This window comes from Haemaphysalis longicornis, unplaced genomic scaffold (assembly GCF_048455015.1).
Source record: "Haemaphysalis longicornis isolate Haplotype H1 unplaced genomic scaffold, Haemaphysalis longicornis Haplotype H1 scaffold_9, whole genome shotgun sequence".
Classification (NCBI taxonomy): Eukaryota; Metazoa; Arthropoda; class Arachnida; order Ixodida; family Ixodidae; genus Haemaphysalis; species Haemaphysalis longicornis.
In genome coordinates this window covers 30,305,152-30,330,184 of record NW_027526460.1, presented here as the reverse complement: position 1 = coordinate 30,330,184, position 25,033 = coordinate 30,305,152, and the positions used below count along the sequence as shown (strand labels likewise).

The following is a 25,033-nucleotide window of genomic DNA, read 5'->3' as shown; positions in this document are numbered from 1 at the left end:
AAATATCTACTTTTCATCGTAGCTAACTCGTTCACCCAGAGATCCAGGGGCGAGGCCGTGATGACACAGCTGCTCGGAGAAGCCCCCCCCCGGTGCAGCAGAGTAGTAGTGTAAACTGGGTTTACCTTCCACATCCTTTGTTTTCCACCTGTCAGCACCCAGTACGTTTTGAGATGTGAAAGTTAGTGTGGAGTCTGAAGAGGTGTTGTAAAGAGAAAAGCGTGCTCGACCAGAGGGCATCATGCACGAGAATGCTAGGGCAGGGCACAAGAAATGAGAAGATTCCAGTGTTCCCGTTAGCAACGTAGATAGTTTTTAAGCTCCTGCTCAAAGCTGCCACACGCCGAAGGTCGGGCAACTGCTTCGTGAACATTTTTTTCCTCCTATGTGTGGCTGTGTATACGTTTACCAAGCAGTTTTTGAAATGCTGTATGACCATCTGTGGTTTGATTGACAACTGATTATGGGGTATAACGCACCAAAGCTACACAGGCGTGCCGTAGTGGAGGGCTCCGGATTAATCTTGACCACCTGGAGATCTTTAACGTGCGCCGAAATCTTGAGCACACTGGGCTTTTTTTACTTTTCACCTCGATCAGAAAAGCGGCCGTGGTGGCCAGGAATCAAACCTGTCCTTTAGCTCAGCAGTGCAATGCCTTAGCTGCTGAGCCACCACGGCCCTTCTATCTGGGGTTTACAGGCCAATTACGTCAATTGGCACAGTAGAAAATGCAGTTGAATAGCTTTCAGAAGAGGTGCTGCACTCAATGTGAAAGCTGTCGGAAGTGCAGAGCAGTGATTCGCCATAATGGGCTGTAGCAACGTTATCGTCCCACTGCTACCACCCAACGCATTTCAAATTTCCCGCCTTTGCACTGCTCCCCCCCCCCGCTGCTTGAAACTGCACCAGCGGGAGTTCTGTTCTTTTTGTACTTGCTTCTCCTCCCGCACGTGCCATCGTTGCACTGCCACTTTTTTTTCGCTTACTATTGTAAAAGCCAACCCAATGAGCGTTCCTAACTAAATGAACGCGGGCACTGCCGGTTAATTACATATATTTTGCCTCAAATGTACCTGCAGTTTTTTTTGTGCTAAACAACAGGGAGATGCATGACAAGCACCAGCGGTTCACAAGTTTCGAACGCTTATGACTATATAAACTGCTTGGCTTTCAAAGCCTGTGGGTTACACCGTGACAACAGCCGCTACGATGGAACACCGTGGGGCTCTACTTTGGTCCAGCGAGCGAGCTACAACGACAAGGCGAGCCCCTAAAGTGCTCTGCACTTAAAAGGATTCAGTGCAATCCTATCTATGCAAGTTCAGGTCAGCTACTAGTGCAAGATTCGAGGAGGTAACAAAGGGCGTAGAGTGTACAGTGCCCATTGTGTTCTTGTTTTACAGAGAACGCCATTTACCACAGCTGTTACACAGGTTTGTGTCGGCATGCTTGAAAAAGAACAACCATCGCCGTTAAAAGTGTGAAAGACTGCCCAAAAAGCAAAATGCAAATTGGCATAACTGCTGCCATTGTTTCCACAGGGGCAGTCAGCAACACCGCACTATGGTCACTTAAAAAGCTTGCTATTTCTGTTCCACTTCCTCATTTTGAAAGCACGGCATTTGGGATATGACAAAACGGTTTCCCAATAAAAGCGCAAAGGCCCATGGCAATGTGTGTCACCCACAGCACTGTGAAAGTCTCTACAGCATACTTTCTGTGCGTACGCAAAAAAGGAGAGGCTGGCAACCTCAATAAAAAACAAAGTCCAGTATTTTTATTCACCACAACACAAGTAACATGGAGCAACACGATGGCGATGCTCTTTATTTGACACGGGAAAAAAAAACTGGCGGGGTGAAGTAACTGGCATGGAAGGAAAGGTGCAGGGGAAGACGGCTGTGACGTGAGTGATGAGTGGGGCTCCTGGGAGCCTCCGCTATGTACACAAGTGCAGGGTGGGGGGTGGATGGTGAAAGGAGTAGTCTTTGCACCGGCCATTCACCAGAGAGCACGTAAAAATAGGTTGCAGCACCGCACACTGCAGCCCCTGTACACAAGCCCCGCTAGCATCCACTAGAGAAGGAATCATACTTGACCAGTGCGCAGAACGGGGCCGCACAGGCAATGCAGCACTGGCCGTTTTCTGTAGGACAGTCGAGGCCTCACTGCATCTGTAAGCAAAACGCGGAGCATAGCCCTGAGTCCCGGGACTGGGAAGGCTGCTTTGGGAGCACTGGCAAGTGCTTCCTGCGAGGCACGGAGGAAAGAATACTCGGAAGAAGCCCTGACAATTGTTTTTCAGGTTGCTCCCGCCATGTCAAGACACCTACTAGGCCCACTACCCTTTCTCATTTTTCTCTGTGGCACCTGGCCTTCTCCACCGCCACTTGAAATCCATAAAACCCGCACACATCGCAAAATCTGTAGGAAATAAGCCATACTCGCCTTCCCCGCCACTAATTTCGTTCAAACCCATGGCACTGTCAAAGTGCTGCAAAAGCTGCCCGTGGAATGTAGCCAGATTTACCTGCCGTATGAGTAAAAAATAAAACAATACTGTCCATGGACCTTCTTAAAATGCTTTGTAATGCGGTTAAGGTATCAGGGGCCTCTCCTGAGTTATCTTTCCTCCATGCTTCCATGCTGCAGGGCCTCCTACCCAGGTAATAAGAGTTACAAAAAATGACTGGCACCCGTTCCAAATGACTCTGAGGAGTCTGCACTAGCAGTGTGATTCCGGTTGAATGAGAGATTCGGGTTGATGAACTGAATTCACTCCACCACTCCTTCACTGACCCCCAATCCTTGGCACTCTGTTTTTCTGTCCACTTTTGCCAAGCCTTCAAACCGTTAACACTAACTTTTGCAACATGACACTGCTAGTGCAGCACAGTGAAAGAGAAAAGGATTTTGCACAGTCCCAATCTGCAGTGCCAGTAAGAGGCCGCTGTGTACAGGAAGCAGAATTCACCACAAATTCCATCAGCTGGTAATGGTGTGACCTAGCTAACAGTGGCTACTGAAGAGATGCCGCCACTGTGGGCCCCTTTTGCTGTTCATTTGTACACCAGGGGGCTCTGTTACCCTTCTAGCAGTGGGTGTTTCGTTAAACCAAACTACAAGCTATGGTGCACTGCCAAACTGCTCATTCGGGTGCTCTTGGAGGAGGAGAAGTCAAACACATAAAGCCTTTTCATGCATCTGTAGTGATACTCTCCCTAATTTTTAAAAGGTTGGTGGGCCATAGAGGTTTATGGCTATACTACGCCGAAAGCATTAGAACGAGGGAAGGAATGCGGCCTCGGCTGATTCCGCACAGAGGGGTGTGTCATCCAGCTCCTCGCCAATGTGAGTGGTAGAGTAATGAGGGCCACAATCTCACCCCTCTTGAAGGCAGTGGCATTTTATAGATAAGAGTCTCAATAAGGTACAAGAAGAGAGTGCGAAAGGTCATGACCCCGCCCAACACCAGAGCTATATCAGCACGCCATCCAACGCCAGCATGCCTGGGCGACGGAATGCGAATATATTCTGTGCCCCCGAAAGTTACTCGGGGCAAGGAATGGTTTTGGACATTGCAGGGTACTGATCTCGCTGCTCACACAAAAGACAGGAACAGATGAAGACCCCAATTCTCCGTTCCCTATGCTTGCCTCACTGAAACCGCACATTGCTGTCTAGGCTATCGTGTTTGGCAAACACTCGGGAGGGTGACAATGTGCATTGAAATGGGTCTAGGTGTGGCCAAATCAGTGCAGCCAAGCATAACAGGGCTTGGGGGGTTACCTCCTCGACATCACCCAAGTGCTGATTCCCCTAAAATGCATCCACCCACATATCAGGGCTTGAGTCAGGTGCATCTGCCTATAAGAGCATGCCCTTGGAAGTATTCCTGAAGACAGTGCTATTGTGTTTATTCCTTCATTGAGCTCCCTCCTGCATCCTGACACCAAACCCTGTGAGCAGACGGTACACACTAAACGTGGCAAGACCAGCAATTTGTGATTGGTGGTCTGATCATAGGCAGGTTGATCATTGAAACTGTTCACTTAATGCTGCAGCACTGAATGCACTGCTTGGTTTCAGTGAGACGGAGCCTGGCAATGTTTCCTGAATTATCAAAGAGAATAGGTTTTGCATCTTGGTGTGCAGTGACGAAGCCTGCATTCGATAATCTCTGAAGGGGAAACGGACAGCTTGCATGAGGCAACTCAACCTGGCTCCAATACCAGACCACTGAAACCCTTGATGAGACGTACTTATCACGGGATGTCACTGAAGGTATCAGCCGAGTTTAAGCTCGGCTGCTGACAACCAGCTGTATGCCCAGTATAAAGGTGAATCAAAGCTCAGCTGACGTTTACAGTAGTACCATAAAGATGTTCCATGGGCCTAATATCCCTCCATGAAGCAACCTTCGAAGGCTGAATGCATAAAAGCCACGATTGCTTGGGCTTTCCTGGCTGTTTCATGCACCCCATTAAATGTACCCATCCTTTTTTTTTTTTTTTTTTTTGCAGTAAAGATATAGGTGTAAACTGCTCAAGCGAAGCTTCTGAGGCAACATGAACACAAACGGCAGTGTTAAGAAAAACAGAAAAGCATACCGCACCTGGAGAGGATGTCTCATCGGTCTCTGTTTTTGCGACTGGACCTCTTACCCGACCCTTGGCTTTCAGAGCTGTGCCTACGCCTACGGCTTCGGCTGTGGCTCCTTCGACTCCTATCTTTCTTCCGGTTAGAATGCTTTGAACTTCTCGACCGGCTTCTGTGGCGAGTGTGGCTTCGACTTCGGCTTCTGCTCTTCGAGTAGCTGCTGCTGCTGCTCCTACGCCGCTTGCGCCGCTCCTTCCGGTCCTTGGACCGACTCCGCCGTTTGGCGTGTCTCCGGCTACCACTGGAGCTGCTGGTGCTTCGATGCCGCCGCGAACGACGCTTGTCCTTCCTCTCCCGCGAGCGACTTCGGCTTTTTCGACGGCGCGATGAGCTGCGGCTCCTTCGCTCACGCCGCTTCTTGCTCGAACTGGTCTTGTCGGAGGAAGACTTGGATGACTCCTGCCTCGAGCTCTTCTCTCTCCTTGGCGCTGGTTTCTTCTTCTCCTGGTGCCGGGTGTCCAGTTCTGACGAGTCGTCCTCGGACGAACTGCTGCTGCTGGTGCTGCTGCTGCTCTGGTCGTTGAGCTTTTCGTCTGAAGGCTGCGTGGTGGTGGCGGGACTGGAATCTTGCGAAGCACTGGTGCCGTCCACTTTCTTTTCTTCGGCAACGGCTGTCTGCCCTGGTTCTTCCTCGTGTCCGGCCTCTCCTGGTGGCTCGTGGTCTAGCCTGGCGGGTGGACTCTTCTCGGCTACAAAAACAACAGCGCAGATGCTTAACCCCTGCCCCCCACTCGCAATATCACCCAAAGTTCAACATGTCATGCTACAAACCTAAAGATACGCTGTACCCATGTCCTTAACACATGCCATGAACAGAAGCTTCTCAGTTGGTGTTCTGTGTGCAGCATTTTTATCACCCTCTTCTGGCTCGCATTGTGGTGGTGGTGAAGGAAAGACACCATGCCGTTGCCATTAAACCAGGCAAGCCTAGATCACCCTGTGCGGAACCAGCAACTAGCACGTTTACAACCAGCAAAGCTTTGCTGATGCCTTCGTGGCTCGTACAATTCCTCATCAAAAGTTATGAATGCGCTAGCGTGACAACTCAAGGGCAAGAATAGGGAGAAATGTAGACACCAACCACCTTTTAGAAATGTATCGGCTTTTGTTTTCCTGGAAACACAAGTCACACATTGTCCAGAGGTACAATCGGTATTTACTGTATTCACTTCCAAATATCAGCGATACTCCACCACCTCTGCAAGAAAAATGGTGACCCAGGCAGCGACCATGACACTGCCCATTTTCATGCCAGAGAAGCGCCCCTGCATGCGCAATTGACACGGTGCTCAGTGGCTCTGTGTAAACCCACCCACTCCCCTTATCTCCCCGACAGCTCCCTACCATTGCACGCTCCGCTTTCCCTCCAATTACCCCTTGTTGCCCTGCCAACACTTTTGTGTCGCTGCACTACACAATTTGCACTCGCAGCAATCAGCGACTTCCTTTTTTTCATTTTTACAGCGCGCATAAATTGCACGAACAAGGTTGTGTTACCACTGTGACGCAGCCAAGCTAAAACTGGCGCAGATTCAAGAGCAACCTCTGATGCGCATACGTTGCACAACTGGCTTTGTGGCTACTTCCCAGGCCTAAGCTACACTTGGAGCCCTCCCGCGAGCGGCCCTTGGTGCGCAAGGGAGTTGTGCAGTAACCACTCACCGGGCCTGTTGGTGCTACGCACGCCCACGTCCTCCGTTACCTTCTCGGCGGCCAGCTGCTGCTGCTGCTGCTGCTGCTGCTGGCGCAGTCGACGGTCCTGGCGGCGGTCTTCCTCGTCCAGCTCCTCAGTCACCTGGTGCTCCCAGGCGGCAAACGCCGCGCGCTTGCTGCGGATGCTGCGCTTCAGCTCTTCGTCCGAGTCCTTCCCACTCTCCTCGCCACCGCTGCTCGACTCGCTGTCGCTCCCATAGCCGCTCAGGCCACCTGCGAGGGGGCCGCGCCCAAAGGAACACCCCACACGTTGATCAGCTGCCTACGCTGCCGCCACCATTGGGCACGGTTCCTTAACTACGAGCACAGAGAACCGTCGGTTATCGTTCCTCTTATAAAAATCCCCATAGCAAGCTGCTACCCTGGTGTGTTCATTTCCAATGTTTTTTTTTTTTTTTTGTAATCAAAGAATATGTATGCCTGGCCTGGATCAAAAAAATTATCCAAGTGTACTATGACGCATCATCACCGTCATAATCCTCGCTAATTCGAATGGCATCGCAATCCAACTGCTTGTCATAAGTGGCGGCTGGCAATCCTGCCCTTCCCTGATGTGAAGAGCATATTTTTCTTTCCCCTGTGTCGCGCCCTGCCTATTTTGTTCATGAACAGCAACTAGCAGTGCTCAATAAACAGAAAAGATACAAAATCGGAGCGCCAGCATTAAACTCAATAAAGAGCCAAAATTCTAAATCTCCTTTGCCATTGGTGTTGTGAACCTGGGCTAAGAGTAGCATGCACGAGAAACCAGCTCAATCTTTTGAACATAATAAAAAAGTGCGAACAATCTTTCACGAGCTAAGGAAAATGCAATTGAGGCAGGAGCATGTAAGCCGATTCGTTATGCTGTGGTTCAGTTTTTTTCCGTAACTGCTTTAGCAGTAATTAAAAATGATAGCACTCATAGTAAGAGGGGACACCCCAAAGCATCTTGTTCTGTGAAAAATGGTCGGTACCTTTAACTGTCTTCACATGCAGTAATAGTTTTTCCTGAAGTAAATTTCAAGTGCAAGAGGGAAAACAAATTAAAAAGGATTCAAACCATGCGATGCTCAATGGAAATTGCTACAATATATGGCTATTACATCATTAGATTAGAATGCATAATAATTCTCACTCTAAGCCTGTCTTAACTCACAAACAAAGAAATCCGAACGCAACCAGCTGTATTCGTATTGACACCTACATGTACACGCACGACGAAAATGCTCCTGTGCACCCATCTTAAGCAGAAAAGAAAAACACAGTACACCACAAACAATCACTCTGAAGCCAACTTACCCAATCCACCGGTAATATGTGCCAAAGCTGATGAGGATCTGAGCTGGCGGGCGGGAGCTTTTGCGGCAATGCAGAAGAAACCACTTTAGTGCACTACACAGAGAACACAAGCCTAGGCACAGAGGAACACCACATTTCTCGCACACACATGCACCCAGCGGCACACATGATCGAGGACACAAGGCGAGGCAAACAATAACCACCATGTTTGTCTCCTTACATCGTCGTCTCATCTGTAGCGCTGTTTACTTTTAACTCTTCGAAATGCTGCAAGCACTGTCCTATTGCTTTTGACACGATAACATTTATGGTGCCCTCATTTTATGGTCAATCTGCAACACAGCCCTGAATAACCTTTCGAAAAATCCACTGTGGTGTCCCTTCAAGGTTGAAATTGAGATCCATCCCATGCAAGAGCCAGGCACAAGAAGCACGACGGTTGGCGAGCACTTCGAGACAGAGGTATCAAGCACCAGCTAATGGGGCCACCAGGTGACTCCACAAATACTTCTAGCCAGCTCCAACACCCATCGCATACCAACCCAACCCTGCATGCCTTGGCTCAATCGATTTGTCAGAAGTCCGTAACCAGTTATTAGCCATGAAGGAGGCTTCCACAGTGCAAGCAGGGAGTAGTTACAATGTAGCTGCCAGACTGACTTTTGGGTAATAAACTAAAAGGGAACCACCAATGAAGATAGACAGATTTTGTGGTTCAATGCGCTGAAGCTACACGTGGGTTGTGAGGTGGGCTGTGGTGGATTCCGGATTATTTTCGACCACCTCAAGACCTTTACAGTGTGCCAAAATCTCGACACACCACTTATGAAGACAGCACTGGCTTGTCATCTACTTTTGATTCCCCACAGAAAATTTATTTAATAAACAAAAGCACTGAAATAACCTCAAATTATCTTTTTATATATGCATGTATATATGTGCATAAAGATATGTCACCTAGATAACAGCGATTACAGGCCTTCAAATTAAGATCTCAAGCAGAAATCCCACACATCGAAAAACATTATTTAACCTTATATAAAATATTGCAGAATATCTTAATAGGCGTTTTATTTGCTGAAGCTACACTTGTGGTATGCAACCACAGCAGAGGGCTGTTATGTCAATTAGTTAGTTTAATGGAAATCTTATACACAAGGCCATTTAGCACTTCTCTCCTCCATTGAAAAAAGCAGTTGTGCCACCATGAATGAAATCTATGACCTTGAGCTCAGTAGCATAGCACCATTACCCCCTTGGCCACCACGGAACATCCTGGTGAACCACAACGGCTATGAAATTGCTGCAAATTTAGCCTATTCTAGCGTGTGAGGCTGACAGAGCTGAGTTCCAATTAAAGTTATTTTCCAGAAGGAAAGCACTACTAGAAGCCCTGTACACAACTATTCCTCTTTGACCACTTAGCATTTCTACTTCGCGGTCAACACAATTCAAGGACATCAACTAGATATACCTAGTTACCAGCACTCAGTAAATACTTAGCACAGGAATTCAAGATATGGGATAAAATCTCCCACATTTTCAGTGCATGAAACAGTCATAAGCTTGCCTTTCAGCACGAAACATTTCAATTCAAAACGTAACTCATCATAAAACTAACAATTCAGAGGTGCCAAGCTCCAAGCTTTTATTGTATACTGTACGCAAGTCCAAACCCATAGGGTCGCAACAGTACGATACGGGGACTACGTGTAATTTGTGTAGTATAACTGGGCTACCTTTGAGAACTGCTCTCTGGTAAACTTCTTGGGCTACAGAGGCAATCTCTTCATTGGTCACTTCAAGCAAGAGCTCAGTCAGCAGTCTCCGCACTTTCAGCATCTGAAAAGAACCACGGCAATGGCCGCCCTCAGCAGTGCAAGAAAAAAAGAATGCATCTCCGATGGTATGCCCTCAGTGGCAGGTAGCCACAAAATTCGGAGGGCTAGCCCAATAAATGCTATCCCATTCAAAACTTCAGTATGCAACAACACAAAGTTTAAGGAAAAACCCTGCATTAAATGCCAGCTTTCCCTAGGTCATGGTGTAAGATACACTTTTAGGTGTGGACACAGCAGCCCAAAAATCTGTCAAATAGAGTTGGTGGCGCCGTGGTGCAATGCATAGACCTTTCATTGAAAGGACATCTGGTGGCGGAACTCCAAATTAAGGCTCGAAGCTTCGTAGCATACTGGGCTTCAAGTGGCTTGATCAACGACTATCCGAAACAAGGTGGTTCGCAGGCATCGGCAGCATGCGTGCAAAACAACACTGTTTGTGTGAGCTCACACGGTGAGCTCACACAACGCGATCGTAACACGTAATTTATTGCATTGCTTAAACAGCTGCGAGAGTTCGGGCGTCCTGCTGAACTTGGCACATTTCAATCCCAATTGAGAAGTGGCACCGGTTGCACTCACGTATGCCAGACGGCACCGAAAATGTACTTCGCGGCCATCGTCTGGTAACCTTGCGTGGTCACAGGCATACGTAACTATATAAATGTTACTGCACGCTTATTTGGGTAAAGTTATTTGATACAATTTGTGGCGTTAGTTGAAGTAGTCAGCTTATGTGCCATTACTCAGTGAGGATGAGAGTATCGCCGCTTTCAATCCGGATCGACTCAATCGCAACTGAAAGTGCTCGTGTGACAGGAGTATAGCGTTGCCTGACACGTCAGCCGCTTTCCAATGGGAGCAAGAGGGACGCCTGAGACATGTCTGCCAGTATGCGCCACACGACGGAGAAACTAGGTGTCTTAGGGCCCCTAAGCATAGAGGCATAGGCCACCACCTTGCAAAGGCTGCACAAAGCCTGTAAATCATTCGTATAGGTCCTGAAAAGTGGCGCTGCCTAGAGGATCGCACTCAGGCTGGCAGCACGCGTAAAAGCTACCGAGTGGGGAAGGGCAGGAGGGGGCAGCAGGAAAGTGGCTGTTTTGCCATTTTAAGCTGACGCGATAGGCAATTTTCTACAGGCGGAGTTGGTTTGACATACTAGTACGAACTGGAAACAACTGCACCTTGCTCACCGAAACAACGTGCTCCTCACAGTGGGGATCCAGCCTTACCATTTCTTGGTGGCGTTCTTCGGGTGTCTGAAATCGGAAGGCTTCCTCTTTTGTGGTCACAGGTTTGGCCTCTGGGGAAGCGGGCTCGGCAGGCTGTGGGTCCCCATTGCTCTTCGGTGGGGAGGCCCTTGCCCGAGGGCCCTCACTAAACATGTCAACTGCCTCCTCTTTCTCGTCCTCCGAGTCTGAATCCTAAACAGCCACAAAGCAGCAAGCACGTTTGCCGTGTCACGCACAATATGCGAAACGGGCAGAGTAAGCTTGAGCCAGCCGACAATTGGCAGCTGGCAGGCTGTTAGTACAACAGTGCACTGCTGTTATTATGGAAAAGTACCATATTGGGTGAAACCAACAGGATTAGATTTCCCCACAACCTTCATCTTTGACAATTATTTTCCTCAGTTACGGCAAACACTCTTACGGCAGCTCCCACACCAATCCAGAACCCCATTTGCCCCTGGCCACAGCTAATGCCGCAAAACTAGAAGGCTATCAGGGTGTCAGTACAAACAGCTGACCACAAATTACTACAACTTTACACCAACATGAATGCTTCCACCTGTCATCAAGTGTTCAGAAACGTGCAAAGGTTCACTTTGGTAGTAGCATCTGGTCTTCCTAGGCAAGGCAGCACTAAGCCTTAAAGGTGCAGACAAAACACAAGTTTGGTTCACTCGAAAGATTGCCTTGTTAGAATCACACACTTACACCACTTTTAACGTAACTTTGCTCAAATAAGCTACATAATTGGAAAAAAATGGAATGGCCAGGCGACTCACTAACTCATTTCCTTCCCGCAACAGAACCTATGATGTCATGTGCACAGCCGTGCAATTGGCAGAGGCCCACAAAAGCAAACGCAAGTTAGGCAGGGCTTATAAGCTTGCAGAACGAGCTGTTTTTGCTTAAGTGTAATGCTTATTCATTTTATAGCAGTAAGAATGGTGGGGGGAAACAATGGACGTTACGAAAGTGCACATAAACATACAAGTGCCAGTGCGTACTGCTGTAGGTACTGCGTGCACTATGCTTGTTATTGCGGTACAGCAGTACGGCACTTTGGGATTGCCTCAGACGACAGTGGCTGATTAGCGTAAGTGATTCTATTCGTCGAACATACCCCATGTTCACGAAATGATTACTACCTACCGCAACAAAAACAATCCAGGTGCAAATACGGTCAAAAACAAAGCATAGGCGAATAGCGGTGTTGTGCAGTATGGCACCATCTAGGAGGACTGACTGTAAACAAGGCTTCGCAGTATCAATACAGCGCACCTCCGCTCTAGCCCGGCCGTGCCACAGTCAGCTTCAGGCTGAACAGCACAGTTGAAGTTCGTTTGAAGACCCGTTCATGCAACGTTATGGCAGACATCACGAAACACACCATTTGGCGGGAGAATCAAAATTTTAACTTGAATTGATTCATTTCTGAGTGAATAACGCAGCACTTGCTGCTGTAAAAGCGCTGGGGGCACTATAAAACGCCAAATCTTTCAAATAAAACAAACTTGGATTTTGTTTGCGTGGCCCCTTCAATCTAATCATGTTCGCGTCTCTACAGTACCAATTCTACGGCAAACCACAAGAAAAGTTATTTTACACACACTTTGCGTGCTTTCCACACCAGAAATATTAAAACTTAGACTGTTCCTTTCGCCAATGCAGGTTTGCACATTACCAAAGCCTTTTTTTGACTTCCTCTTCCCGTGGGTTGTTTTCGCATTTTTCTTTACCTAGCACTCTAGCACGAAAGAAATTGCGGAGAGATACAACATAAGGTTGTTGCATGAGCAACCTTGTTCTTTTTCTTTCTTGTTACTGCCACAGAAAAAAACGAGCTCTTCTCCACTTTTACAAGTAGAGAGAATGTTTTACGTTAGCTGCACCTGAAAAACAAGGAATATATTCCTGCCTGGCAGATACACAGGGCTGGCAAGGAAGCAAAAAACGGGGGGACTTACAAACTTGGACTTCGTCGGGTCCCCCAAATGGCCATCTCCTCGTGCTTGCTTGCTGAGCCTGGCCCGCCGTTCAGACTCTTCCTTCTCGCGCTCAAGCTTGCGCATCTTCTCCCTTTCCATTTTTTCCAAACCTTCGCGGATCCAGCCAGGCAGAGTTTTGCGCTTGGCAGCATCTAGAACACCAAACAGGGGCACGCCCATCCCGCTCAGCGCACCTCCCCACTTCAACCCTGGAAAACACGCAGGCCACGTTCATTATCGCTGATACAACAGGCCACTTTTTCAGTGCAAGCATGGAAGCGGCTTTTAACAGGACACCCCACGCTCTTTCTCCCCCATGTGGTGGGTGTGTGATGCTTAATAGTACACCAATTAGGCAATCTGCCTTAAACACTGTCCGACGTCCTTCAGTGAGTGGAGAAATCACTGGCTTTTTACACCTGTCCCCATTTTTCGGCAAGACCTGTCCCTGCAACGCTTTGCGGTGTCCCTATGGTAGTCAAGCAGGTTTCAGTGCTCTCGTGGTGGTGGAAGAAACTGAGTTTGGAGGGCAGCATCCATTCATCAGCATACCAGTACACCAGCATATCGGCGGCACCAGTAGCCCATGCAGCCCACGTAGGGCCAACAAACCAGGTGCACGCCATGTGCGCATCATGTGACGCCACATTAATTTGGCACGGTGATTACACAAGCAGGAGCCTAGCGTCTGCGTTGCAGGTATGCCTATAAACTGGGCTGCCATGGCTTGTGCCCTGCCGTGCTGAACAGACATCCATTGATATCTAGACCACCACAGGGCCCTCGGCTCTGCACCAGGAGCGTTCGGAAAAAACAATGCATGACAATTTCGAACATTTTTTCCTGCACGGCAATGACCTTTCTGCAAAAAAATCCAAAGCATCGTGAAGTGTCACAATGCAAGTGACATGAAGTTGGTCAATAGAGAGTCGCAGAAACATGGTTCAGGTACAGCAAAACAACAAAGGAACTTGCACACCTTTAAAGCAATTCCTAAAGGACCCTTCAAATTTTTAGAACTCGACATCAGTTCAGGCTTTGTTGAAGATTAAAAGCTCGTGCGCCAAAGTTACGCATCGGCTATGAGGTGCCCGACAGTGCAGGACTAAGGATAAATTTAGAACAGCTGAAATATCATACATGACACCATGGACACAAGCATTTTCTTGCTTTCTCCTTTCCGACAGAAAAAAAGAAAAACAGTTCCTGCAGCTAGTAAGTAACTAGCAACCCTGTATTCAGCAGTGCAATGGCACAATGAGCAGATAATTTGCAAGCTCACCTATCTGCGGCCCTTCTTCCTCCAAGAAAGGCACCTGAACCTCCTCCCTCTCTTCCACCCTGCCTTTCCTCAGAAAAGGGGGTGGGCAAGTGTTGGGGCCCACGTTCCAGTACTGCTGGTGGTAAGGGTCCAGGGCGTTGGCGTAACCCTGTCGAGAAAGAGCAAAGCCTGTCACAGCAGGCCCAACACTGCCTCTGGGCCAGATTCCTCATCGGACAACTTTAATTTCTGAAACAGCGTGGTTTTTTTTTTTTAAACCACACACAGGCATTGAAACTACCACTAGATGTGCATGTGCGTGCTGTGGTTTCCCTGTCACTGCCTCCCCTATGTATCCTACTATTCTGTATGACGTAGCGCACTGAGCTGCCTGCAATTCAAGCTTACATTACTTGCGACTCAAGAATTGAACGTACATATAAAGAGGCCTCATTTTCCTTTACACTCACAATAGGCTCACCCACAAGCCCATGTCCTGATGCTAGAACTACGCCCAAGCAGCATTTTAATGACTGAAGACAATGGCATGCGGTATGTCTCTAACAAACTTCCACTCTTAACGAGCTAAAGATGCCTACATCTTTTAATACAGCTGCAGTGCATTGATTATGAGACGGGAGGAGAAAATTTCCCCGCAAATGCGACAGGCTGCCTGTCCCTGTGGTCTGGAGCAGCGTCAAGTGGCACCTACGTCCATGACTGGTGGTGGGGGTGCGTACTGGGCGTACTGTTCAGGGCCCCCGTGGTTGTAGTCGTAGCTCTGGGAGGCCAGCGGCTGGCTGGACGACACGTGGCCGTAGTCAAACGTCTCCCTCTCCGAGACCCCCATCGGAGGAGGGGGTCCCGCCATGTTGGCCCCCGCCATTCCCTGGGGTGGTGGTGCCATCGTGGAGTGCCAGGACTTGGTGTCGCCAACCATCCAACCACCGGCAGGCGGTGGTTGACCCCAGTAGCCGCCGCCTGGTGGGTGATGCAGCGCGGCGGGTGGCATGCCTCCTAGTGGGAGCAAAGAAAAAGTGCATGATGTAAGGTGCTAGACGACTTCGGCAGCAATCATGCCACCGGATACTATAGCAAGTCAACTTTACTCCGGCTGTTTTTGTTGTGCATGTATCTCACTCCTAGCATGTCCCCGGTTCGCTAAAGGCACCTCGTGCCACCTAATACCATGTTTTGAGCACACGCAATCTTTTCAGCATGTGCTAGAATGACTCAGCCTCGTAACATGCAAATTCGACATCAGGCTTGCATGCTAGAAGATTGGATTTGAGTTTTAGTGATTTAGACACTTTACTTGTTTTTCTACAATTGGATGTGATTTTTTTTTATTTGAATTTCCCAAAATGTACTATATCCTGCGCATTACTTTTTAGATGTTAGGGTGGTATTGTACTTTTTTATCGGTTTCGGCAGAAGGCACAGTCAATCAATTTGCGTGATAGTGCTGAACCCTCTTAGCGGTCTGCACCCTCGACAAGACAGAAACACACCTCACAAGGCTGTGCTTTGAAATTTGCCAGCTACAGAAACAGGCTCAAAACACTCCTACATGAGCCCATCAGGCACTGAATAATTGAGGAGGCATGTTTCATGTGTGCGAGTACAGCAAAACCTTGTTACTACCTACTTGCTTAAACCGCAGTTCAGGTTAAATAGTAGTTACGCCAACCCCGCACCAGACCAGTATTTTCAATATTATTGAAGCCAAGCCATTCTATCATTTTGTAAGCAGAGCCTTTCCACCCCAAGTATGACTTGGCGAGGTTCTACTTTAGCATGCCTCTTTACGAAGAAAAAGCAATGAAGGAATGAGGGTGTTGAGGAAGACCAATTAGCCATGATGAAGGCATACTACATTATGAAGGAGTGTATTAGTTTTTCAAGAGCATACCTCAAATGCTCAAATTATGCAGCATAGGCGATGCAGCCTAGCACGATTACCATCAGTTCCATTCCTGTCGTAGCATTAACAGCCGAAATCTCCATTATTCACGTCCCCAATTAAAAAAAAAATTGACACCAAATTCAGAATCCTAAAAATGATATGATGGGCTTCGGTAGTTCACAAAGATGGCTTCCAGCAATTTTTGTAGCCAGCCACGTCGGGAAACACATAGAAAAATCAATTTTAATTGGCCCCACCGCGAGCCCCCTCAGATTGCCAGTGCCAGCGAAATAGCCATCATTGTGACGAAAGATATTCCGCACCCTGGGAACCAGCCGGTTCTGGGTGACGTTGGGTAGCTTCCGGAAGCAGAAACCCTCTCCTGCGCTGCTGTCGTTGGTGGTCTCGATGCGCCAGGCTGGGTCTCTCAACGGCATCGTCAACTTTGGCAAAGCGGCAAAAAATTAACGCTATGTTTTCAAAAACCAATGGAAGGCCAACATCATAATAGAAATGAACTCAAATGGGTCTCAATAAAAAATAAAAAAATAAATAATGTCTAATCACATAAATTTTCCCGCATCCCGGTTGCCACCGCAAACAACGTTTGCCGCAAGCTCAGCGGGACAACGCAGACCCCATGAGACCACCGCGGACAATGCGGAAAACGCAAGTGATGGCATGGGTTTTTGAGTGACGTCACATCTTGCAGTTAAGGCAGAAAGTTGGGCTAGTTGGTTATCTGACTGCGTTTTACTAGCGAAAAAGAGACGCGGACGAAGAAGTACACAGGACACTCTTCTTCGTCCGCGTCTCTTTTTCGCTAGTAAAATGCGGTCACAACTTGCAGTTTTGCAGCCCCAATAGTGTGACATAATAACTGCCATTGCCCAGAACTACCACCACCTGTGCTGCCGGTGAGGAAACCAAAACTGGTTGAAAGAAATGCATCGTAACTATTTCTATGTTGACAGCTGATTGGTTCTTGCTCGATTTTCACAAGTAGTAGGCGAAAAGGGATTGCTTACAGCATAAACACGAGAAAGCTAAAACTTGGTGCCAGCATTCCTTTAATGAAATCCCCTACTTGTCAAGCAACTGCCAGCACTTGTTAATTTGGCTCAAGAAGGCTGCAGAAGACCAAATTCACTGAATTCACACAACTCTAGGCTGCGATGGGGCTGCTAAATTTAAAACGGGTCAAGCATTTAGCTTGCTTTGCAGAGTTACCATGCTCAATGTCTGCATAATTTTGCTCTTTTCCCCGACAACATGCCATGCGCCAACAGCACATCCTTATAGTAGAGCCTGTAAGTAAGGTCCCATACCGATTGTCGGCTGCATAGGTTTGTGCGCTACGGTAGTGGGCAATGTAGTGACAGGTGCCTGCTGCGGTGGAGGCAATGAAGGTGCAGGTGCCCTGGGAGCCATATGAGGTGCCGCATTCTGTGCCGGCATTGGCGGTTCGGAGCCAGAGGGTGCCTGCTGCATTTGGATCCATTGCTTGGCAAGTTGGGCCCAGTCCACTGAAAAAGCACAGCAGGAGGGCCTTGTGAAGGATCATCAACAAGAACTGATCCCCCTCCTTCCCTCTGTTCGATCCCAGCTACAGATAAGACTGGGAAAAACCGTAGGGAAAAAAAATACTCTTGGTGCTCGAGGAGGAAAAAAGCTCTCCATTTAGGTTAGCAACACCTAAGATACATTACAACTGACATGAAAGCAAAGTTTCTAGCATGCTTAACATTTACAGTGGTAGCCAAACTGCCACAGCCATTTAGGTCCTGCAGATAACTGGTAAATACAATTGCCTAACATCGTCTTCAAGACATGCCCTGGCTTGATTGGCAAAGAACTACAGAGGAACGTTCTGGCCACAAACGGCGCTACCCCCGACATACATTTAGCTAAATGTTATGCATGCATAAGATATACCATCACGATATAAGATAGCTTGTAAAATTACAGTTACCCTTTGGTAGGAAATTAAAAAGGTGTGTAAAGCATGTCTCTCGATACAGTGGTAATACAACATAAAGATACGGGTAACTGAAACTCTGACTCTGATTTGCAACACCATTAGGCGTTGCAAATAACGTGCTTCCCTAAATTAGGTCTGCTTTCTTCTCAGTTCAAATTATTCGACAGTTCTTTTGATCAGTAATACCAATCGGCGACGTTGCACGAAACCAACGCCTAAGTTGTCTTTGACCACAAAGCGCTCTAGCGAAGAAGGAGAGAGTAGCCCAATTTAGGGGTCCTTACCTTGTTCGTGAGGCACGTTTTGATACATGGAGGCATGAATCGGCCATTGATTCCACGGTCCAGCGGGCCCGGACCACATGATTTCTATTTACAGCGATTTTTACACTGAAGAAAAAACAGGAAACTTGCAGTCTCTTTCACTCACGGCTGCTAAGAAAGAAGTCGAGTTAAGGCATGCATCACAACTGGTGCACGAACAATCATGAGGAGGTTACGCTGCGCAGGTCATCCGCGATCCGCGAGAAAGTTCAACAATGCAGTAGGAAGAAAACGCATTGAAAACATTTTGAAGGTGCATGAACATAAGCGTTACAATTGCGTCGTTTGCGAATACGCGCTTAAGATTGTGCTGTGAAACTTAATCGTCAAGCAAACACGATCGCGAACAGCGAAAGAACATCTCAATCGGAATATCTTGTTTTTGGCCTGCCGCTTTAAAACAAATTTATTGATTAGCTAAGGCCGAATGAAATCATATGCCTCAGGTACAGACATATCAAAAGGGCACTTTGTGTTCCATGACGCTCAAAAATGCCACGCCAACGCCGATTGCACATAGAAGCAGCTTTGCTTTATTTTTCTTCCAAAAGACATGTTTGGAGGCATTGCTAGCGCCTTTTGATGGACAACTGAATGTCCGTGTACGATACTTGAGTGTCCTGGCAGCAGGCACGATTGGTAACTTAATTAAATTTACCTTGAGTGATTGACTGCGTCCGAAGCAGCGCCGTTGGACTTCGACGCTTCGCCGGTGTGAAGATGTTTGCCGATCCCCAAAACTGGTATTCACGAGGTACCTGTATGAATGGGTTCCAGGTAACACATTTTTGTCCACATGCACACAGCTTTTCTTTTTTGTGTGTAATCAACAGAAGCTAAGAAGCAGTGCTGCTGAAGGCGAGCACATTTCTGACGTCTAAGAAAATGGCGCACAGTCGAGAAATGGAATTACGTGATGATGATGATGATGATGGGCCTGTTCGATTTACGGGCGTTCTGGCAGCCCGCGGGCTGCCAGAAGATAGCTCTTGGGCAGGAAGTTACGTCGTGATTACGTCGTTCAAGCGCCTCAGGATACACCGGAAGCCGGGACCCAGAAATCCCAGCTGCTACAAGCGCTGCGGAGCGAGTTTTTTTCGGTCGTCTGCTACAGTTTCAGTGGCAAAATGTCGTACGACGCAAGTGCGCTCGCTGCTCTCCCCGACGCGTTGTTTGCGGACCGCACTCACCTTAACGATGAAGAGTACGATTGCGAAGCCGACGTTTTCAATGTGTGCGTCGTCCTCGCGATGGCCCAGCGGGAAGAACGGCATCGCGTACCCGTCTACGTGGAGAACGTTGTTCCGACCTACCTGGAGTTCGAGTTCAGGATTCTGTTTCGCCTGTCGCGGCGTACAGTGGCCGCCCTGGTCGCCGAATTTCAACACTACGAATTCCACCCCGAAGGCCTGCAAGGACGCCTTGGAATACCGGCCCAGAAGGCAGATCTGATTGCCCTGTCGTAAATCGGTGCACAGTGTACCATGTACATATCGCGAATTCGGCGTGAGCGAGTCATCTGTTCACGCCGCAGCCTACCGAGTCATCGGATTTGTATATTTCTATCAGCGGACGGGAAATATTCTGGCCCGACTGAGCAGTATTGGAGCTATACAAGCGGTCCAGGAAGCGGAAGACTAGTCGGACATGATCTGCGCGATTTATGGGTGCAGCATTTCTAGACCCTCGGAGTTCAAAGGAAGTTACTACAATCGCAAGAAATTTCACTCCGTCGTACTTTAGGGGACCTACAATGCGGACATGGTGATCATCGACGTGTTCGCCGGCTTTCCTGGCAGCGCCCACGACGCCAGAGTGCTGCGGGAGAGCTTTTTTTTCTTTCTGGAGGAATAAACGAAAACTTTCATTCATAACGCGCGGGAAACCAATGTACTCGCTGAAGCAATAAACTCAGACATGGCTTCATCTAGAATTGTGACGCCGCCCTCGCCTACGAGCTGAAATAGGCCGTCCATGTCTGTAAGAAGACGAACCGCAAATGACCATTTCGGCGCGAATCATGTCAACTCTCTTCTTGTTAAAAAAAAACAAAAAACGGGGGCTTCAATGCGAAAAATAAACTGAAATGTGCGTGAAAGTGATTTCATATCACATAACTAAATTTCAAACCATCAAATCCGAAAGAACGAAAAACATTCACAATTTTATTTTGAAACTCGCCCAGCCGCTTTCCTTTTGCCGTCTGCTAGCAGCGTCGTCTGCTATCTGCCAGATCTGTGCCCGCTCTCCGCCAGACCACGAACGCCCGGGCGGCTCTGGCAGCTTGCGGGGAGCCAGAAGTTGCCGACCCAGAAAAATTGAAGACGTTCTGGCGCCGCCGGAAGTGACGTTTTGGGCTGCCCGAGAAAAACGAATGACCGGCTCTCGCCTCTGGCAGCCCGCGGGCAGCCCCGGGCAGCCAGAAGTGGAAAATCGAACACGCCCGATGATGGCATAATAAATTACGTGATGGTGATGATGATAATGATGGCATGATAGTGCGGCAGGCGAACGTAAATGGAGAATACCATTATTTCACATTACAGTCTACGATATATTCATACTACCAAATTGCCACATAATAATTGAAATAATAACTTATTTAGTGACGCTTTTAGCAAAAGCACTTTTGCGCGGGGAAATACGACTCCACCGCTGTTCCGTGGTAGTGTCCGGAATATGTAAGAGAGGATACATTTGATAACCTTAGGGCTAGGTTAGCTTATAATTACCCCAGCTACGATGTTGGGAGAACGCGTGTTTGAACAGTTGTCCTGGTTGACCCTGATGAGGCGGCGCACCTAAGCATGTAGTCGCGCGCCCTCGGCGCATGCGCAGTTAAGCCGGTCGGCTACAGGGTACCGTTGCAGGGCCAATTTTGCGCTACGCTACCATTTGCTGCGCATTCAGACCGGTTTGAACTGCGCATGCGCAAGCAGCACCCAGGTTGGGTACTTGCCAGCACAGGAACAATTTCACGTTTTTTTAACCCTCTTGGCTTTTACCAGCATTTATACACCGGCAATACTGACCTTCAAATCTTGCTACAGAGCTGTGTATTACCCAACAACAACCTTGTAATGCTGCATTCAGCCTCCTTCACAATGTCTGGGTGAAGGAGTTGCACTGATACTTTCAAATTCCAATGCTCAGCGGCACCATTGCAAAATGGGAGGTGGGACATCATTAAAGTGACCACACGTCCCGATTTAGGCAGGACACGTCCTGGTTTTGCGGCTGTGGTCCTGCTGTCCCGCAGCCTGCTTGTGGGACAGTGTTTTGTCCCACTTTCGGCCGGAAATATGGAAAACGGGTATCAATTAAGCTCAGTGTCAGTAATGAAAATCTGGAGGAATGAAAGAGCCCAAAGAAACCGTTTGAGGAACTTCAAGAAAAGAGTGCACACGATGGCACTAGAAGCAAGCAAGTGTTGTGTGTTCCTTGCTTAGTCCGAATGTCCGAGCTGCTTTGTTTAAGTTGCAGTGTACCAACAACACGTTCAGCACAGCCTTTTGCGTTTGACGAATGCTGAGTGGGCGTGCTTCAGCACTTACTTATTCAGCAAATAACGCATCATTGCTCGTCAAACAAAGACCGAGAGAACTACAAAACGTATTATCTCCCAGTTAAAACAAAATTTCACTGAGCCTTCGTCTACCTTCAACATATTCTTACACCTCCCCTCCACTAGCTCCCCCGTCCCGCTTTGGGGTCCGAGGAATATGGTCACTTTAGACATTATCACCGCTGTCTCCTACACATGCACGTTCGGGTCAATAACTTCTGGAGCTTGGCATAGTGCTTCGTACGATCGCTCCTAGAAATGATGGCTAAGTTCGTGCCACGAAGCCGCTAGGCCATACACCAACTTGCAAAAAAGGATCACACTGCCCAGAGAGTCACCTTTGCTGAGATGGTGGGCTGACCTTTAGGACAACGCTATCATCATGGATGTTGCCTGGGATGTAGTAGACACCCTCTGGGGAGCAGTTGCAGCTGTCCAAGTACAACAGCAGGATGAGCGGGTGTTTCAATATCACCAAGAGCAACCTATGATGGCACTTGATGGCCATCCTTTATACCCTAGAAAATTTGACAATGTGCAAGGGCAAGCCCCCTTTCTGTGCAAGGCAAAACCTTTACCGACCCATTGAGGCCCTGAGAGAATCGATGAAGACCCCCTAGAGCCGGCACCTTGGCACATTAAAGTCACCTGTGCAACCCGCGACGAGCGTGGTGGAGCAGAAGTACTGGATCTTGGGTGGCATCGGTAATGGTGCCGTCCACTTCACAGCACATGAACTGGTACATTTGCGATCTTCCCTCCTTGACATGCTCCCTCAAGCTCCGCTATACGAGTGCAAGCGGATAAATGAGCACAAGAGGAACAGGAGCTGAGGGCAAAGTGCCGCACAATCCCCAGCCACTTTTCGAAGCGCTTCCGTGTGGTGCGAAAGTGTTAATCTACAAAATGAGGACAAGTGCTGATTGTACTGATGAAGTAATGGCTAAGTGGCGAGCACATGCTGCATCCAACAGAATGTACGGTGCTGATCCTACAGCACTTGAGGACAACACAGGGCAAGACAAGGGAGTCCACCACGCAGCCACTGTGACCTGCTGCACAACGATTCGGCATTACTACTGTGGGATTTTCCCGGCCTTACACCCCTGAGAACAAGCACAAGCTTCCCAAGGTTGCCTCACTGGAAGAATAGAAAACTCCACCTCCTCACTGCAGAATGCAACAAGCACAATAATTTTTTGTGAAAGCTAGCGCATGAGGCAGGCCTGACTTGAGTGCGATGGTCATTCCATTCCCCTTTACTGTTTCCCTCGTACCCAGCACGTTATAAAGCCCCCAATTTGTAATAATGTTTCCTTCAAGAATTAACCAAGCTGCTTATGCCGTCAACACAGGAAACGAGAGGAGTGCATCACGAATCAAACACCTACTGGTTGGAAACTTTAGTGGCTTGGCTGGCTTAAAAGAAGTTAAGGGACAATTGCAGATTTATTACAGATGTGCAAGCACGCATAGTTTTTTTTAGTTCTGTTGAGACAGCATCATTTCCTTATACTGCTTATTTGCGTTCTGCTGAGGCTCCATTTGCTTTAGATGCAATTATGAGACACCTTTGTTTGCTCTTTATGCCATTTTTGTCCAACACACCAACACGAGTACCACTCACCACGAAACATGAGCCTTGTGTTGTCCTTATTGCACATGGCAAACGCTCACTCCGATGCTCTCCGTTTTCACCCATCCCAGGAAGCTGATTAGCCGGTTAGAGCTTCCTATGCTTAGGTCGGCTCTGACTGCAGTAGGCACTTCTCAGGCGTAAAATAGTCTCCTTCATACTTCCACCGTACTAATGCAACTGTCTTCTTTACACAAGCACAAAGACGATAAGTGGCTCTGGTTCCGATTATACCCCCCAAAATGCTTCCAGGGACTCAAAACGTTGGTAGTTGCTGGTAAGACCATGTGTACTGGCAGACTGGTTCTGCTGAAACACCTATAATCTAAATGCTCTACAGGGTCCAGTTTTACAAAAATTAAGGAAAACGCAAAAGGCTTCTGTATTTGAAACTTGTAAACCATCTTGATAAAGGAGTCAAATGTGTATTTAGATTGCTCTCGATAGTTTCTATTGACTTTTTAAGCGGAATTTATGCCAACCACTATACGAGGAACATTGCACAAAGCAAGTTTCAGGATATTGTTCTTACAAATTTTCCTTAACGATTCTAAATCCAACACAGCCACTACCTAATAAAGCCAACAAACAACTTCGAATTTTATTTATGTTATACTATACTGTTACGTTACCCCTGAAACAATGAACAATAGGCTTAGTGTCATCGCAGACATTTGGCCCCAATTGTTATTACGGGCTTTGTTGCAAAACACGACACAACAGTTGATCTACAGGCAAGGTGGGCTGGGAGAAGAAAACCTTTAGAACAGCAAATCTGCTGGCATTATCTGTAATGCTTGGTGACATATGCAGTGTTAGCATATGACGTTTGATGTGGTTCTCTTCTGCAGCCTTAGAGCTGGCTTTACGCCCACTAGTAGACACAGCTCAAACATTGACTTATTTTAGCAAAAAGCTCGTAAGCATGTTAACTGTTGGCATTTCAAATTTATATCCATTTCTTTCTGCAGCAATATGGGTGACCATTATTCACATTAACATTTTGCATGTAGGTGCAAGTTTAGTTTAAAGTTTGAATGACGCTATGTCTGAAGCAGCACTCATGGTCTTTCACCTAAAACAAATATAAAAGCAGTTTTTAAAAATTTTTGCAACAGACTTCTCGTTTGCAGCCATAACGTGCTTGGATGAGGTGCCAGTTGTGTTTCCTTTGAGTAGCTGGTACAAATTTATACATGTGGCATGACATGGCGTCTGCCTTCCCTCAAGCACGACAAAAATATTATTCTTGACAAAAAGATACCTTTGCATGTCCCTCATGTGTTCATAATGTGTATCCCTGCAGGATATTATGTGGGAAGGTTTACCATGCCATACATTACATAAAGCATACGTCTTATATCATGTCATAACATGTCCAGCCAGTGGGGTGCTGTTCATGGTCTTTGTAACATCTGTTAAGCGTAGCACTTCGCGAGAATTCTGGCTTAAATGCTTGCAATAAAACAGCCCCAAAATGTAATTTGTGATATATTTACACTCTGTTTACTTTTTCGTTTGCAATCCACAATATACACCGGAGACCATTAGCTCACATGTGAACAGTAGACGAGTTTTATTTGCATTGTCCTGCAATAAACGTAACAATCCAGAGAACAACTGCCATCCACAATATACACCGGAGACCA

At 47.6% G+C, this 25,033-nt stretch overlaps 1 protein-coding gene across 3 annotated transcripts; it reads right to left on the bottom strand.

Moving 5' to 3' along the window:
- Positions 1–1,756: 1,756 nt before the first annotated feature.
- LOC144152733 (uncharacterized) lies at positions 1,757–19,092 on the bottom strand. Of its 3 annotated transcripts, none has more exons than XM_077684141.1 (13): positions 18,842–19,092; positions 18,145–18,249; positions 17,208–17,405; positions 16,203–16,322; positions 14,686–14,990; positions 13,995–14,142; positions 12,692–12,921; positions 10,728–10,919; positions 9,394–9,496; positions 7,655–7,711; positions 6,323–6,586; positions 4,617–5,349; positions 1,757–2,175 (listed from the first exon to the last, which is right to left on the bottom strand). In XM_077684141.1, the coding sequence occupies exons 2-12, from the start codon at positions 18,221–18,223 to the stop codon at positions 4,631–4,633; spliced, it is 2,415 nt and encodes an 804-aa protein (XP_077540267.1). In that variant the 5' UTR covers positions 18,224–18,249; positions 18,842–19,092; the 3' UTR covers positions 1,757–2,175; positions 4,617–4,630. The 3 variants fall into 3 exon arrangements, with proteins under 3 accessions (XP_077540267.1, XP_077540268.1, XP_077540269.1); XM_077684142.1 differs by having other exon boundaries at positions 12,692–12,864; positions 18,842–19,091; XM_077684143.1 differs by lacking the exon at positions 16,203–16,322 and having other exon boundaries at positions 18,842–19,091.
- Between the last annotated feature and the right edge of the window lie 5,941 nt (positions 19,093–25,033).